Source organism: Octopus bimaculoides, chromosome 16 (assembly GCF_046866305.1).
Source record: "Octopus bimaculoides isolate indiv1 chromosome 16, ASM4686630v1, whole genome shotgun sequence".
Classification (NCBI taxonomy): domain Eukaryota; kingdom Metazoa; phylum Mollusca; class Cephalopoda; order Octopoda; family Octopodidae; genus Octopus; species Octopus bimaculoides.
The window spans coordinates 8518236-8531754 of NC_142943.1; the positions used below are offsets into that span (position 1 = coordinate 8518236).

At 36.1% G+C, this 13519-nt stretch overlaps 1 protein-coding gene across 2 annotated transcripts in view; it reads left to right on the forward strand.

The window, feature by feature from the left end:
* The window catches only part of LOC106882161 (uncharacterized), a 30731-nt gene extending 20233 nt beyond the window's left edge, over window positions 1-10498 (forward strand). For both annotated transcript variants that reach the window (XM_014932741.3, XM_089364086.1), the window contains exons 2-3: window positions 2908-4936; window positions 6061-10498. In XM_014932741.3, coding sequence (XP_014788227.2) covers window positions 2932-4936; window positions 6061-6176 — 2121 coding nt within the window. In that variant the 5' untranslated portion in view covers window positions 2908-2931 and the 3' untranslated portion in view covers window positions 6177-10498. The remainder of the gene's footprint in view (window positions 1-2907; window positions 4937-6060) is intronic.
* The last annotated feature ends 3021 nt before the right edge of the window (window positions 10499-13519 follow it).

A 13519-nucleotide genomic window follows, 5' to 3' on the forward strand; every position in this document is an offset into this window, starting at 1 on the left:
TTGTCTTTTTACCGTACCTTTTAAACACTTTAGAGACTGAATACTATAAATTCATTTATTGATTCTTGAAGGAATTGAACACACATATTGTATCTTGCGTTGGACATATGGTATTATTCCTGTGATTTTCCACCCTTATGTATCCATTTTTACTATAAGATGAATTCTAGCTCATGCTGAGCACTTCAACTCTAGCCCGTCATTATGTATTGTTATATTAACTATATATAATTATACAAATATATATATATATATATATACATATATATATATATATATATATATATATATATATATATATATATATATATATATATATATATATATATATATATATATATATATATATATATATATATACACGCATATTGAATCCTCTTTCGTTACTATTTTCCCGACTTCGTTCGTCATATGCTGATTATTATAGAAAAAATATGAAAGACATCTTGCGCATATCGATTTTATCGTACGGAAATAGGCTCGTCACTCTACTCATATTCTGTACTGAGTTCTTTCTATTCAGCAATAGACACTTCGAATTATTTCCATATGTATGTATGTATGTATGTATGTATGTATATGTGTATGTATGTATGTGTGCGTATGTATGAATGTGTGCATGTATGTGTTTACATATATATAAATATATATATGTGTGTGTGTATACATATATATATATAAGTATATAGATATATGCGCTCATACACTCATATACGCAAACACGCACATACAAAGGAGAACATAGACACACGTGCACACACACACATATATATACATATATGAATTTATTTATATATATATATATATATATATATACATACACACATACACACACACACATGTATGTATATATGTATCAGAATATATTATTATATTAGACCTTTCCTCAGTCTTATAGCCCTAGGACGCCGGATAAAATGTTTAGCAGCATTTCGTCCGTCATTACGTTTTGAGTTCAAATTCCGCCGAGGCCGACTTAGCCTCTCACCGTTCGGGTTCGATAAATTTACTACCAGTGGTCAACGTAATCGACTAGTCCGCACCCCACAAAATTTCAGGCCTTATCATCATCATCATCATCATCATCCCTACCATCATCATCATCATCATCATCATCATCATTATCATTATTATTATTATTATTATTATTATTATTATTATTATTATTATTATTATTATTATTATTATTATTAAGGCGGCGTGCTGGCAGAATCGTTAGCACGCTGGGCGAAATGCTTAGCGCTATTTCGTCTGTTACTACGATCTTAGTTCAAATTCCGCTGAGGTCGACTTTGCCTTTCATCTTTTCGGGTTCGATAAATTAAGTACCAGTTGCGTAATGGAATCGATCTAATCGGCTGGCCCCCTCCCCAAAATTTCGGGCCTTGTGCCTAGTGTACAAAAGATTATCATTATTATTACTATTCCAGCTTTATTTTGTGGAGTATGATGACAGCCAGCAGACTATGATGACACTTACTCTTTTACTTTTTTACTTGTTTCAGTCATTTGACTTCGGCCATGCTAGAGCACCGCCTTTATAGTCGAGCAAATCGACCCCAGAGTGCGACAAGGCTGGCCCTTTTGTAATTACTGGTACAACCAATTTCTGCCAGCTGAGTAGACTGGAGCAACGTGAAATAAAAATGTCTCGCTCAAGGACACAACACGTTGCCAGGAATCGAACTCGCGACGCTACGATCGCGAGCCGAATGCCCTAACCACTCAGCCACGCGTATATATATATGTGTGTGTGTGTGTGTGTGTGCGTGCGCGTGTGATTTACATTCATTTCATTTCATTTTTTAAATCCTTAAATTACTTTAACTTATTATTTATCATCCTCCGAAAAGATAATAGAAACGAGAACTTCGGCAGGATTTGAACTCAGAATTCCTGTATAGGGAATTCTATCCTACTAGTTCTAACGATTCTATCAATTCGCCGGCTAACCTAACCTACTTTATATCAAGAAATACTCTGCTATGTCGGAGACTTCCGCCCATACGCATTCAAATAACAAACGTCATAAGTGTGCCAACCTCATAAACAGAGGCTGCTATCTAACTTCCAACAATGGGACTGCATAAACAAAACATAAGCTACGCCGGACTTGTCATATTCGAGATTAACTGAGAGAAATAAAAGTATTTTCAGAGAATAATTTTACCAATAAGTGTGTTGTGTCTGTGTTGGCACTCCGTCGCTTACGACGTCGAGGGTTCCAGTTGATCTGATCAACGGAACAGCCTGCTCGTGAAATTAACGTGCAAATGGCTGAGCACTCCACAGACGCGTGTACCCTTAGCGTAGTTCTCGGGGATATTCAGGATTTGAGGGTCTCCTCATTACTACATATACTCAACTAATAAACTGTCACCTGCAAAAATATTTTACTTAGTAAACGACAGCCGCAAGAATAAAACGAACAAACTTGTACCAGATTATGTAATCAATCTCCGGCATCCATGTTTAGTGATTTACCAAGATCCCTGGACCACACCGTATCACACAGTGACACTCACTGGATTAATTTTTCATCCTGTAGTTCTGCTTGGGCAGGTATACTTGAGATATTCCCAGCGTTAATTCCTGAGGGTTAGTCACCAACTGTTGACAAAGATCATCTCGTAAGCTATACAGGACAGAGAAACAAAAGACTGTAACCAGAAATTCTTAAGTTTCCAACAATTTCTGATAAAAATTTGTTCCAGCTGAAATGTCCTACTAACAAAACAATATTGATCTCCCTGTCGTCTGCCTGTCACACAGAGTTTTATTTTCATTTCTTCTCTTTAATATGTTGGTATTCTTTCGTCTTTAAAACATACAAATATTTCATGATTTAATTGTCACATCGTCTTTGATGATTTCAGTGTTTCTCATATTTACATTTTGTTATTTCAGATATCTGCACACACTGGTTCAACAATGGTTCACTTCAACGTAATTATATTCCTCCTGGGTCTCTTATCACCATTAGTTTATTCTCATGGCTGTCGTATGGAAGACGACGAGTGTGAGTTTAAGCTGGTAATTTCCTATAAATTAACTATGTTAGTTAATAAGAGTTTGGTACAACCATATAATGGAAAACTCTACAGATATGACGTCACTAATTTTACGGATGCTCCACCGATACCAACTGATGAAGTTATTACTATGGATGGTTTTTCTGAGACAGTTATGGTGATTGCAGTTAATGGCACAGTTCCAGGACCAACAATAGAAGCTTATAAAGGACAAAGAATCATCATTGAAGTAGAAAACCAATTATTTTCAGAAGCTACAACAATACATTGGCACGGCATTCATCAAAAAGGAACACCTCATATGGATGGCGTACCTTGGGTTTCACAGTGTCCAATTCAACCAGGTCAGTCGTTCAGATATGAATTTAATGTCACACAAATTGGAACCTTTTGGTACCATTCTCATCTTGGGACACAACGTACTATGGGACTATTTGGTGCATTTATAATACACGAGAAGGCAAACCCTAAAATGGAAGAACATGTGATGTTAATAACAGACTACAACCATAACTGGGATTCCGATGTGAGTTATTTAAAAATGGATTTCGGACTCTATTGGAACCGTAAAAACATTGAAAATTCCAAATCTCTTGATGGAGCGCTTTTTAGTCTTTTTAATTTCCATTCTGGTCTTGTGAATGGTCGAGGCCGCTATTATGATGAATCAGGGAAACACAATGGGGCCCCGCTGACTACCTTTGAAGTAGAATCTGGTAAAGAATATCGTTTTAGAGTGATCGCTGCAGGGTCCCTTTACCCGTTTGAAGTATCTGTTGATGGTCACCAGATGGTAGTCATTGCCTCTGATGGTTATGACCTAAAACCAATAGGTGTTGATTATTTCATCCTCAGTCCAGGTGAGAGATTTGACTTTATATTGAAGGCAAATAACTCTGTCGGAAATTATTGGATTCGTGGAAAAACAATGGAAAGTGGAAAAAATAACACATTTGAAGTAATTCTTCGTTATAAGGGTGCACCGGACGAAGACCCCAACTCCACAGTTTCTGATTGTGTTCAGCAGAAGAACTGCGTCTTACTTAACTGTCCCTTTCTTTATTATCCCGAGAAAAGTACTAAACGGTGTTTACAGTTTGATGACATGAAATCTGATTACCCTGTTGTTATACCTCCATTCAAGTCTGGGAAGTTTGAGGAATATTTTTTAAATTTTGCTTTTCCTGGTGAGCCAGGATACACACCAGCATCAGTAAATGGTCGTGTGTTCGTGGAACCCACGGTAAACCCTTTAACACAACCAAATGAAATAGATACTCTGTGTGATAATACCAAATGCGGTGTTGATAAAGTGTGTCGGTGTACTTACTCATTAAACCTGAAACATGGTGATACAATTCAAGTTGTAATGACAAACCTGGGAAAAGGTAAGGGATTCTCTCACCCCATACACATGCACGGACATTCATTTTATGTAGTTAAAATGGGTTTTCCGAAATACAATGAAACATCGGGAGAAATAATACATGATACTAAAGATATTGATTGCAGAGGTGATCCGAAAATGAACTATTGTAACGATGCAGCTTGGTCACACAACAACTGGGAGGGAGACAACATCCCCGGAATGAATTTACGAAACGCCCCTCAAAAGGATACAATTATGGTCCCTACAGGTGGATACGTTGTAGTGAGAATAGTGGCCGATAATCCTGGAGTATGGATCATGCACTGCCATATTGAATTACACAGTAAAGATGGAATGGCTTTGGTTCTTAACGAATCTTATGCCCACTTACCAAAAATCCCTGACAATTTCCCTGTATGTCGAAGTTTCGAGAAAGGAGTTTATTATGAAGAAACAAAAGGTGTTGGTGATAAAAATGCTAATAATAACAATACTAATAAGTGTGAAAAAGGAAATGAAAATATTTCAGAACACGGTAAGGAATAGTTTTCAATAACTTATTTTATCGTTTCTCTGCAATCTCGTTTCTTTTCTTTCCTTTCTTTCTTTGTTTTTTTTTTTTTAATTTTTTTTATATCTTTGTCTTTTATCTTTTACGTGTTTCAGTCATTAGAATGCAGCCATACTGAATCACCGCTTTGAAGGATTTGGTCAAACAAATTAATACTAGCACTTATTTTTAATTCTGCTACTAATTCTATCGGTCGGTTTTGTTGAACCACTAGGTTAAAGGAACATAAACAAACCAGCTCCGGTTGTCAGATAGGGGACAAATACTAAGGCGCATACACAGACACACATACACTTACACATATACATAAATTTATATATTGTTCATGTTGTAAGAATTTGATAAAATTTCGAAAGAACGTGAAATATTTCATTTTTGCGAACTTGATCTCGAAACACATAAATGGAAATGTGTGTTCGGATCTCATGCAAAGCTTTCGACTTTTTCTATCCAAATGGGTTTTTGAACCCAATATCGACAGCCTCAGCGCATGTCTTTGCATCAACAGCCAAGGCGTCCCTAACCCACGCTATAGTGGGTGATCGCAGCAGACAGAGCGCTTTATAATAGGACTTCTGTCACCCCACAAAAAGCGGATGAGCAGCTACTCCAACTTGATGAGCCAGGAATGGGGGCAAGGCACGACGGTTAGGCGGTAGATAATCACAGAAGCGATAAACACTCCTGCGAACTCAGCCCTTTTTTTTTCAGGGATAGCTGCCACTCAGACCAGGTCTGAGTTAGGTGGGTCACACTGCTCGTCACCTCGCTCCAATTCTTCTTTATTTGGAGGTCTGAACCAAACCAAACCCCTAGCATTTTAACCGGTCCCTCCGTCCAACTATAGTAGAAGACACTTGCCCAAGCTGCCTCGCAGTGAGACTGAACTCGGAACCATGTGGTTGGCAAGCAAGCTACTTACCACACAGCCACTCCACTTTTTTTTTTCGGGCTTGCAATCAAAACCACTATCTTGCGATTGTGAATGCAACACCCCTAACCATCGGGCCACGTGCCCTTATAAATTGTTGTTTGTGTATCTACCTAATAAACTCCATATCGTTCTTTTTTCTTCTTTATCTTTTCAGCGATAACTGACCCAACAGTAAAAGTGGCACTTGGAGTTCTAATCGGAGTTGTCTGCATTCTGGCTATTCTTGTTGTTGTACTTGTTTTCGTTGTTGTGACGAAAAATAAGAAGTAGCATTCGAACCCGTTTTAAAGCATATATGATAAGGTAAAGGTGACTGAAAGATGAAATGGTGAACTGTAGTGGTTGTAGCAGAACCGGTGACGGAAGTGTGAACACTTTCGCCACTGGACTTGTTAACACTTAAAATTTGATGAGTTTGATTGTTGTAGATGTGGTGGCAAAAACTGTTGTTGCAGCAGGATTGGGTGTAGTGAAAGGTGTAAAATAGATGAGGGCTGCTGTTGCGATAGTTTAGAGGTTTATAAATACAATTAGCAACACAACAGTTGTTTTGTTAAATATTCAAATTATCAAAAAATATTCATGACACATAAAAACTTCTTGTATTTTTTACTATTGCTTTCTCAAATTTGAAGACTAAAACTGTGTAAGATCATATAATACCATTCACATTTTATATACATATATGGATATATGTGTGTGTGTGAGTGTGTGTGTGTGTGTGTGTGTGTGTGTGTGTGTGTGTGTGTGTGTGTGTGTGTGTGTGTGTGTATACATATATATATATATATATATAACAAGCAAAATAGCTAGTGATATAATCTGATGAAGAAATAGAGTAATCACGCATACAAAACAGTTGCACCGATCACAAGCTGACGGAGAATCTGCCTGGGGTAAAAGTAATAGTAACATTTCCCACTTACTATATATATATATATATATATATATATATATATATATATATATATATACACATACATATACATACATATATATATACACACACATATATAAATATATACAACTAAATTCATGCATATACATATGTATATATAAATTTAAATAGTTATGCTAAAGGTGGCTTCCCTTTGAGCCAGTAGGTGTAGGTTAAAATAGAGAGGAAAAGCAAGCAACTAGGCAAGGCGTGATGAGGACATTTAATTTAATTTAATTCAATCTAATTTAACTACATAACGAATGGTAAAAATAATTTTAAAAATAGTCTCCGACAGCTGTTTCTGGGATATCCCAGTTATTGGGGTATCACATCGAGCGAGGACTCTGTAAATTGGGTATCCTGTCATCGGAGAGATATAGGTTAAACAGTGGAAGAAAGTTATTGTTCATTATGTCCAGGAGTGTGGGATGGTCTAGTTAAATCCTGTTTGATCAGGCCTTCTTTTTGTAAATCCATAATCAGAAAGGATGGTTAAGTAGTGCAACATAGTGAGTGGAGACACTCTAACCTTATTTTCCTTCCTCTCACCATGTTGTGATACTAAATATATACATACATATATATATATATATATATATATATATATATATATATATATATATATGCATGCATGCATACATACATACATACATATATATATAATATATATGCATACATACATACATACATACATACATACATGCGGCAAGCTGCCAGAATCGTTAGCACGCCGGGCGAAATGCTTAGCGGTATTTCGTCTGCCGCTACGTTCTGAGTTCAAATTCCGCCGAGGTCGACTTTGCCTTTCATCCTTTCGAGGTCGATTAAATAAGTACCAGTTACGCACTGGGGTCGATGTAATCGACTTAATCCGTTTGTCTGTCCTTGTTTGTCCCCTCTGTGTGTAGCCGCTTGTGGGTAGTAAAGAAATAACATACATACATACATACATACATGCATGCATACATACATACATACATACATACATACATACATATATATATATATATATATATATATATATATATATATATATATATATGCATGTATATGTGTGTGTGTAGAACGTAAATAGTAATAAGATAATCCAGTCCTTTATCTGAGGAAGCACTCACGCGAACAAATGATATCTGTAAATTGCAAAAGGAGAATATCCTGCTTGAAAAGTGATGTCTTGAATAAACAGAAAATCCGTCGGTTTCATTTCCGTCGTAGAGAATAAATAATAGGAAATTTAAAATTGGAATTTACAACATAAGTTTTAATTCAAGGTTAGCAATTGTTACATAAATTTCAAAGTGACGAATCTCGCAACAGCATGCATAGGTTGATTATTATAAACATACATGTCTATAGACCTCTAGGGAAGTTAATCACCTTGGATTTGTTGTTGAAAATTATCAACTTTTGAATAAAAGTAATATAATAATCTCCTATATTTAGTTTATATGTGTGCGTGTATGTATTAATATATATATATATACATACATACGTACAGACATACATGTATAGTTAAGTGAGATTCGGGTAAAAACTTTGTAGAATGCTGTGCAAAACTCCCCCACAAGCATTGGCCAATTAATGACATCGTACAGAAGAAATATATATATATATATATATATATATATATATATATATATATATATATATATATATATATATATATATATATATATATATATATATATATATATATAGGAGAATATACGAAAAAACAACAACAGACGAGGACAGGTGGTGTAAATAACAAAAGGATGTATTAGTATGACGCTCGGGAATACGGAAAGTCTTTGACGTTTCGAGCTACGCTCTTCAACAGAAAGAATACGGAGACAAGGAGAAAAACACGGAGAAAAAAAATTTAATAGTGTCCAGTCAACGGTCAATCATAATATATATATATATATAATGGAGAAATTATACAAAATGTATCAGTGGATGATGAGTAAAGCTCCAGCACAGCTTCGATTACCTGTTATTATCCGTAGATTGCAGGAACTTCGTAGTGGAGGTTGAGGTAACAGAGTTAATAAAATAGATGGGGAAAAAAAGGTTTTATTTAGTACGACACATATTTCGACCCGTTCTGGGTCACTTATATAAATCTAGAGATTAATTTTATTAACTAATTGGCTATTCCCTGCCCTATATCTATATTTATATTGATGGTCTTCTCTTGGATGGTTAAACTGCAGTCTTTTCAGCGGGACTATTTGTGACGCACATGGGATAATTTTGAGGAGGGATACGGAACTCACTAGTCGATAAATTTGTGGATGTTTTTTCTTATGTGATATTTGATGTCGCATGGTCAAATATGCATGAATATATTAGCGTTTTCAGATTTATTTTCTGTATATCATGCTGATGAGTGGAAAAGAATTTTATATTCTAATCACGAAACGTGTGCCATAAATATCGCCATCAGTTGGAGAAAAAATTGTAGTTAGAATTAGTAGTTCTTTGACTGCTATTTCTAAATTTGCATATATATATATATGTATGCATATATATATATATATATGTATGTATGTATGTATGTGTGTATATATACATATATATGTGTATATGTATGTGTGTGTGTGTATCTATATATATATATATAGGCTTCTATTGTATGATGACATCAGGTAGTCAATATCAGTTGACGAGCTTTGCACAGAATTCAAAGTTTTCTCCCGAATCTCAATATGTATGTATGTACGTATGTATGTATGTATGTATGTATATATATGTGTGTGTGTGTGTGTGTGTGTGTGTGTGTGTGTATGTGTGTGTGTGTGTGTGTGTGTGTGTGTGTTAAAAAATTGCCGAGACAATGCAAAATGACTGAAACACTGGAAGAGATAACAGGTAACTACAGGTAATATTACGTTTTGCATTTCTTCAGTATTTCGACGTTAGAACTCCTTCGTCTGGACATAAGGAAAATTTGGAGATTATATTCATTTAGTCCCATTCTAAACACGGTTGGATCTTCGTCCTTACATGTATACACATATATAATATTATCTTATACTCTGTAGTCTAAATTTATTCATGTCAGACTGGCCATGTAGAATTATAACGAAGATGTACCTTATATATCTCCAGTGATGAATTTATAACCCCGGTTATCACACACTTAGACACACACACACATACACTTGAAGACAATCATTTGAACCCACAATCTGATATATATATATATATATATGCCTTTTTTTCGTTTCATACCCGTTTTTTTTAGTTTCACCTATCTATCTATCTATCTATCTATCTATCTATCTATCTATCTATCTATCTATCTGTCTATCTATCTATCTATCTATCTATCTATCTATCTGTCTATCTATCTGTCTATCTATCTATCTATCTATCTGCGGCTATTGAATACACCACCGAATACCCTTGTGGCAGTCTTGTTTGCACAATCCCTTTCTCCTACAACTCTAATGTTATGAATTCGAAATAGTTTTCTAAACCCGTCCTAACGATAGATAGATAAATAGGTAAATGACACTAAACAAAGGGATGTGAAGCGTTCATATATAAAAAAATATATTGTTTTGTAAACGTTTTTTTTACATATTCTTCTTAATAAAACTAATAATGATAATAAAAATGATGATGATGATGATGAAACTACTAATAAAAAAAAACCCTCCATTTATTTGAGTTGTATTTTATTATTTAATAGTCTTTGTTATCCTTACTGAAAGAAAACAATGTTTCCCTGTGTGTCAGTAGTGTCCGATTGTTGAGAATACATATATGAATTTCGCTATTATACGCATAGATGGGTAACAGTAATTAAAAAAAATATATATATCACTTCACAACAACGTGGTTCCAGGCTTAATCCTCTGTGTCATCTTTGGAAAGTACCTTTTACTATAGCTTCGGGTTGACCTATAGCTGTATGGCATTTGTTCTGCACCAAGAGGCTGATGGCTGGAGGAATTTTGTAGAAGAAAATGTTAAGCGAACGCACAATATAGAATTGAGAGTAAGACGATAAAAATCAACCAAGTACTCAGTACTTGACAAGTATTCTATTTAGTCGACAACGGAGGAATGAGAAGCAAAGTTAACGCTGCCGGGATTTGAACTCAGAAAGTAAAGTATAGGGGAAAAATGCCGTTAAGTATTTTGTCTGGTTCTCTAACGGGTCTACTACTCAACCGGACTCTTAGCGAATTAAAAATAACAGCCTAATTTTCTCAAATTCCTGCGTCTTACAGAAAGAATGATACATTGGATAATATAAACATATACGTGTGTGTGTGTGTGTGTGTGTGTGTGTGTGTGTGTGTGTGTGTGTGTGTGTGTGTGTGTGTGTGTGTGTGTGTATGTGTACAAAATGTATGTTAGTCGTGGTTGGAACGCCTTTCGTGATAAATCAGCTCAAGCTCATCTGAGCTACGACTAAACAATAACAACTACAACAACACTACTAACAGTGACAACAGGAGTAACAACAACAAGCAGAATATCATGATGTTTGCTTGTTATTAACAATTTATCTTCCTACTACGCAATTAGTGTTTTGATCGATCACTTATAATTGTTTATCTTGAAAATAGAGAAATCAACACGGTTACGAATAACATAGTATTTTAATTAAAAGGTTTTATAAATTGATATCAAATCCCGAAAAAAACGAGAAGTGTATATGTGCAGTTGAAGTGGAGAACAACTTAATAAAACCCACATTATTTAAAACTGCTAAAAACTACAGTACATCCAGCAGTCGCTGAAAGACGAAAGTAAAACTTAAGGGGAAATCATAAAACAATATTTTTTTTTTATATCTATAAGGCGGCGAACTAGCAGAAACGTTAGCACACCGAGCTAAATGCTTAGCGGTATTTCGTCTGTCTTTATGTTCTGAGTTCAAATTCCGCCGAGATCGACTTTGCCTTTTATCCTTTCGGGGTCGATAAATTAAGTACCAGTTGCGTACTGGGGTCGATCTAATCGACTTAATCCTCTCCACAAAGTTTCGGGCTTTGTGTCTAGAGTAGAAAAGAATATTTTTTATCTATTTTACACAGTAATGCTTTCAAATATTTGCACAGTGACAGCAGTTTCGGGGAAGGGGCTAAGTTTGTTACATCAACCCCGGTTCTCAGCTGGTACTTATTTTATCGATCCCAAAAGGATGAAAAGCAAAGTCTCGACCTCGGTGGAATTTGAACACAGAACGTGCCTTTTACACAATATTCGAATTTTTATATTAAACTATCAACTGCATAGACATGCAAAACTGCCTGCACCACGCCACTTAATCCCTTTCCTCTCTACTCTAGACACAAAGCCCGAAATATTTGGGAAGGGGCCAGTCAATCAGATCGACCCCAGTACGCAACTAGTACTTAATTTATCGACCTCGAAAGGATGAAAGGCAAAGTCGGCCTCAGCGGAATTAGAACTCAGAACGTAAAGACAGACAGAATATCGCTACGCATTTCGCCCGGCGTGCTAATGCCATGTTACTTAATTTCCATCGTCTTCTAGCGTCATGTCGCATAATAAGTCTCTTCCATATCATTTCCATAACGTCTAATTCTCACCCGTGCAAACATCCTGCATTTAGCCTTTTAACAATTAAACCGGTCGTATTCAACCAAAATATTCTACCTGCTTTATGCTCAAACTGGCCAAATCCAGTTTTTTCACTGTCGCCCTACAATGTCATTCTAAAATAACAATCGCATTATTTAAATCTCGAAGTTACAAGATAGTGCAGGATAAATTCAAAGCAATATGAATTAATTTGATGACGTAAACCGAATACTAAACGGTTAGTTCTCTCACTCTTCAGAACCATGATTCTTAACATTCAAAAGGGTTGCATCTATTTAGCGCTGTCTGAGTTTGTACGAACCAGACGCCAGTCTATCGCAAGATCTATCCCCGATTGTTGTTAGTGGCATTCATTTTCAGCAGAGTGGAATGAAGCAACACGGAAGAAAGTGTTTTGCTCCACAAAGTAAGAATTCGTTGCCCTGCTTGGGATCAAAATCATTACTTTAACAATCGCGAAACAAACATACTAGCCACAAGATTGGTGTCTTCATGTAGACAGTCCTTAAATATGAACATATGTTGGCACACCGTCGCTTACGACGTCGAGGGTTCCAGTTTATCCGATCAACGGAACAGCTTGCTCGTGAAATTAACGTGCAAGTGGCTGAGCACTCCACAGACACGTGTACCCTTAATGTGACACCCTTAATGTGACACACAGTGTGACAAGGCTGGCCCTTTGAAATACAGGCACAACAGAAACAGGAAGTAAGAGTGAAAGAAAGTTGTGGTGAAAGAGTACAGCAGGGTTCGGCACCATCCCCTGCCGGAGCCTCGTGGAACTTTAGGTGTTTTCGCTCAATAAATATTCACAACACCCGGTCTGGGAATCGAAACCGCGATCCTATGACCGCGAATCCGCTGCCCTAACCACTGGGCCATTGCGCCTCCACTTGTCTTGATGTACACAGTCCTTATATATGAACATATAAATGGATGTATATACATATGTGTGTATGTGTGTGTGAGAGAGAGAGAGATGAATGTATAAATACGTCTATAAATATACAAATATATATATGAATAGCTATATAATTGAACTTATATACACGAGCGAACGAGAGCGCGCGCGCACACACACACTTACACACATGCACACACA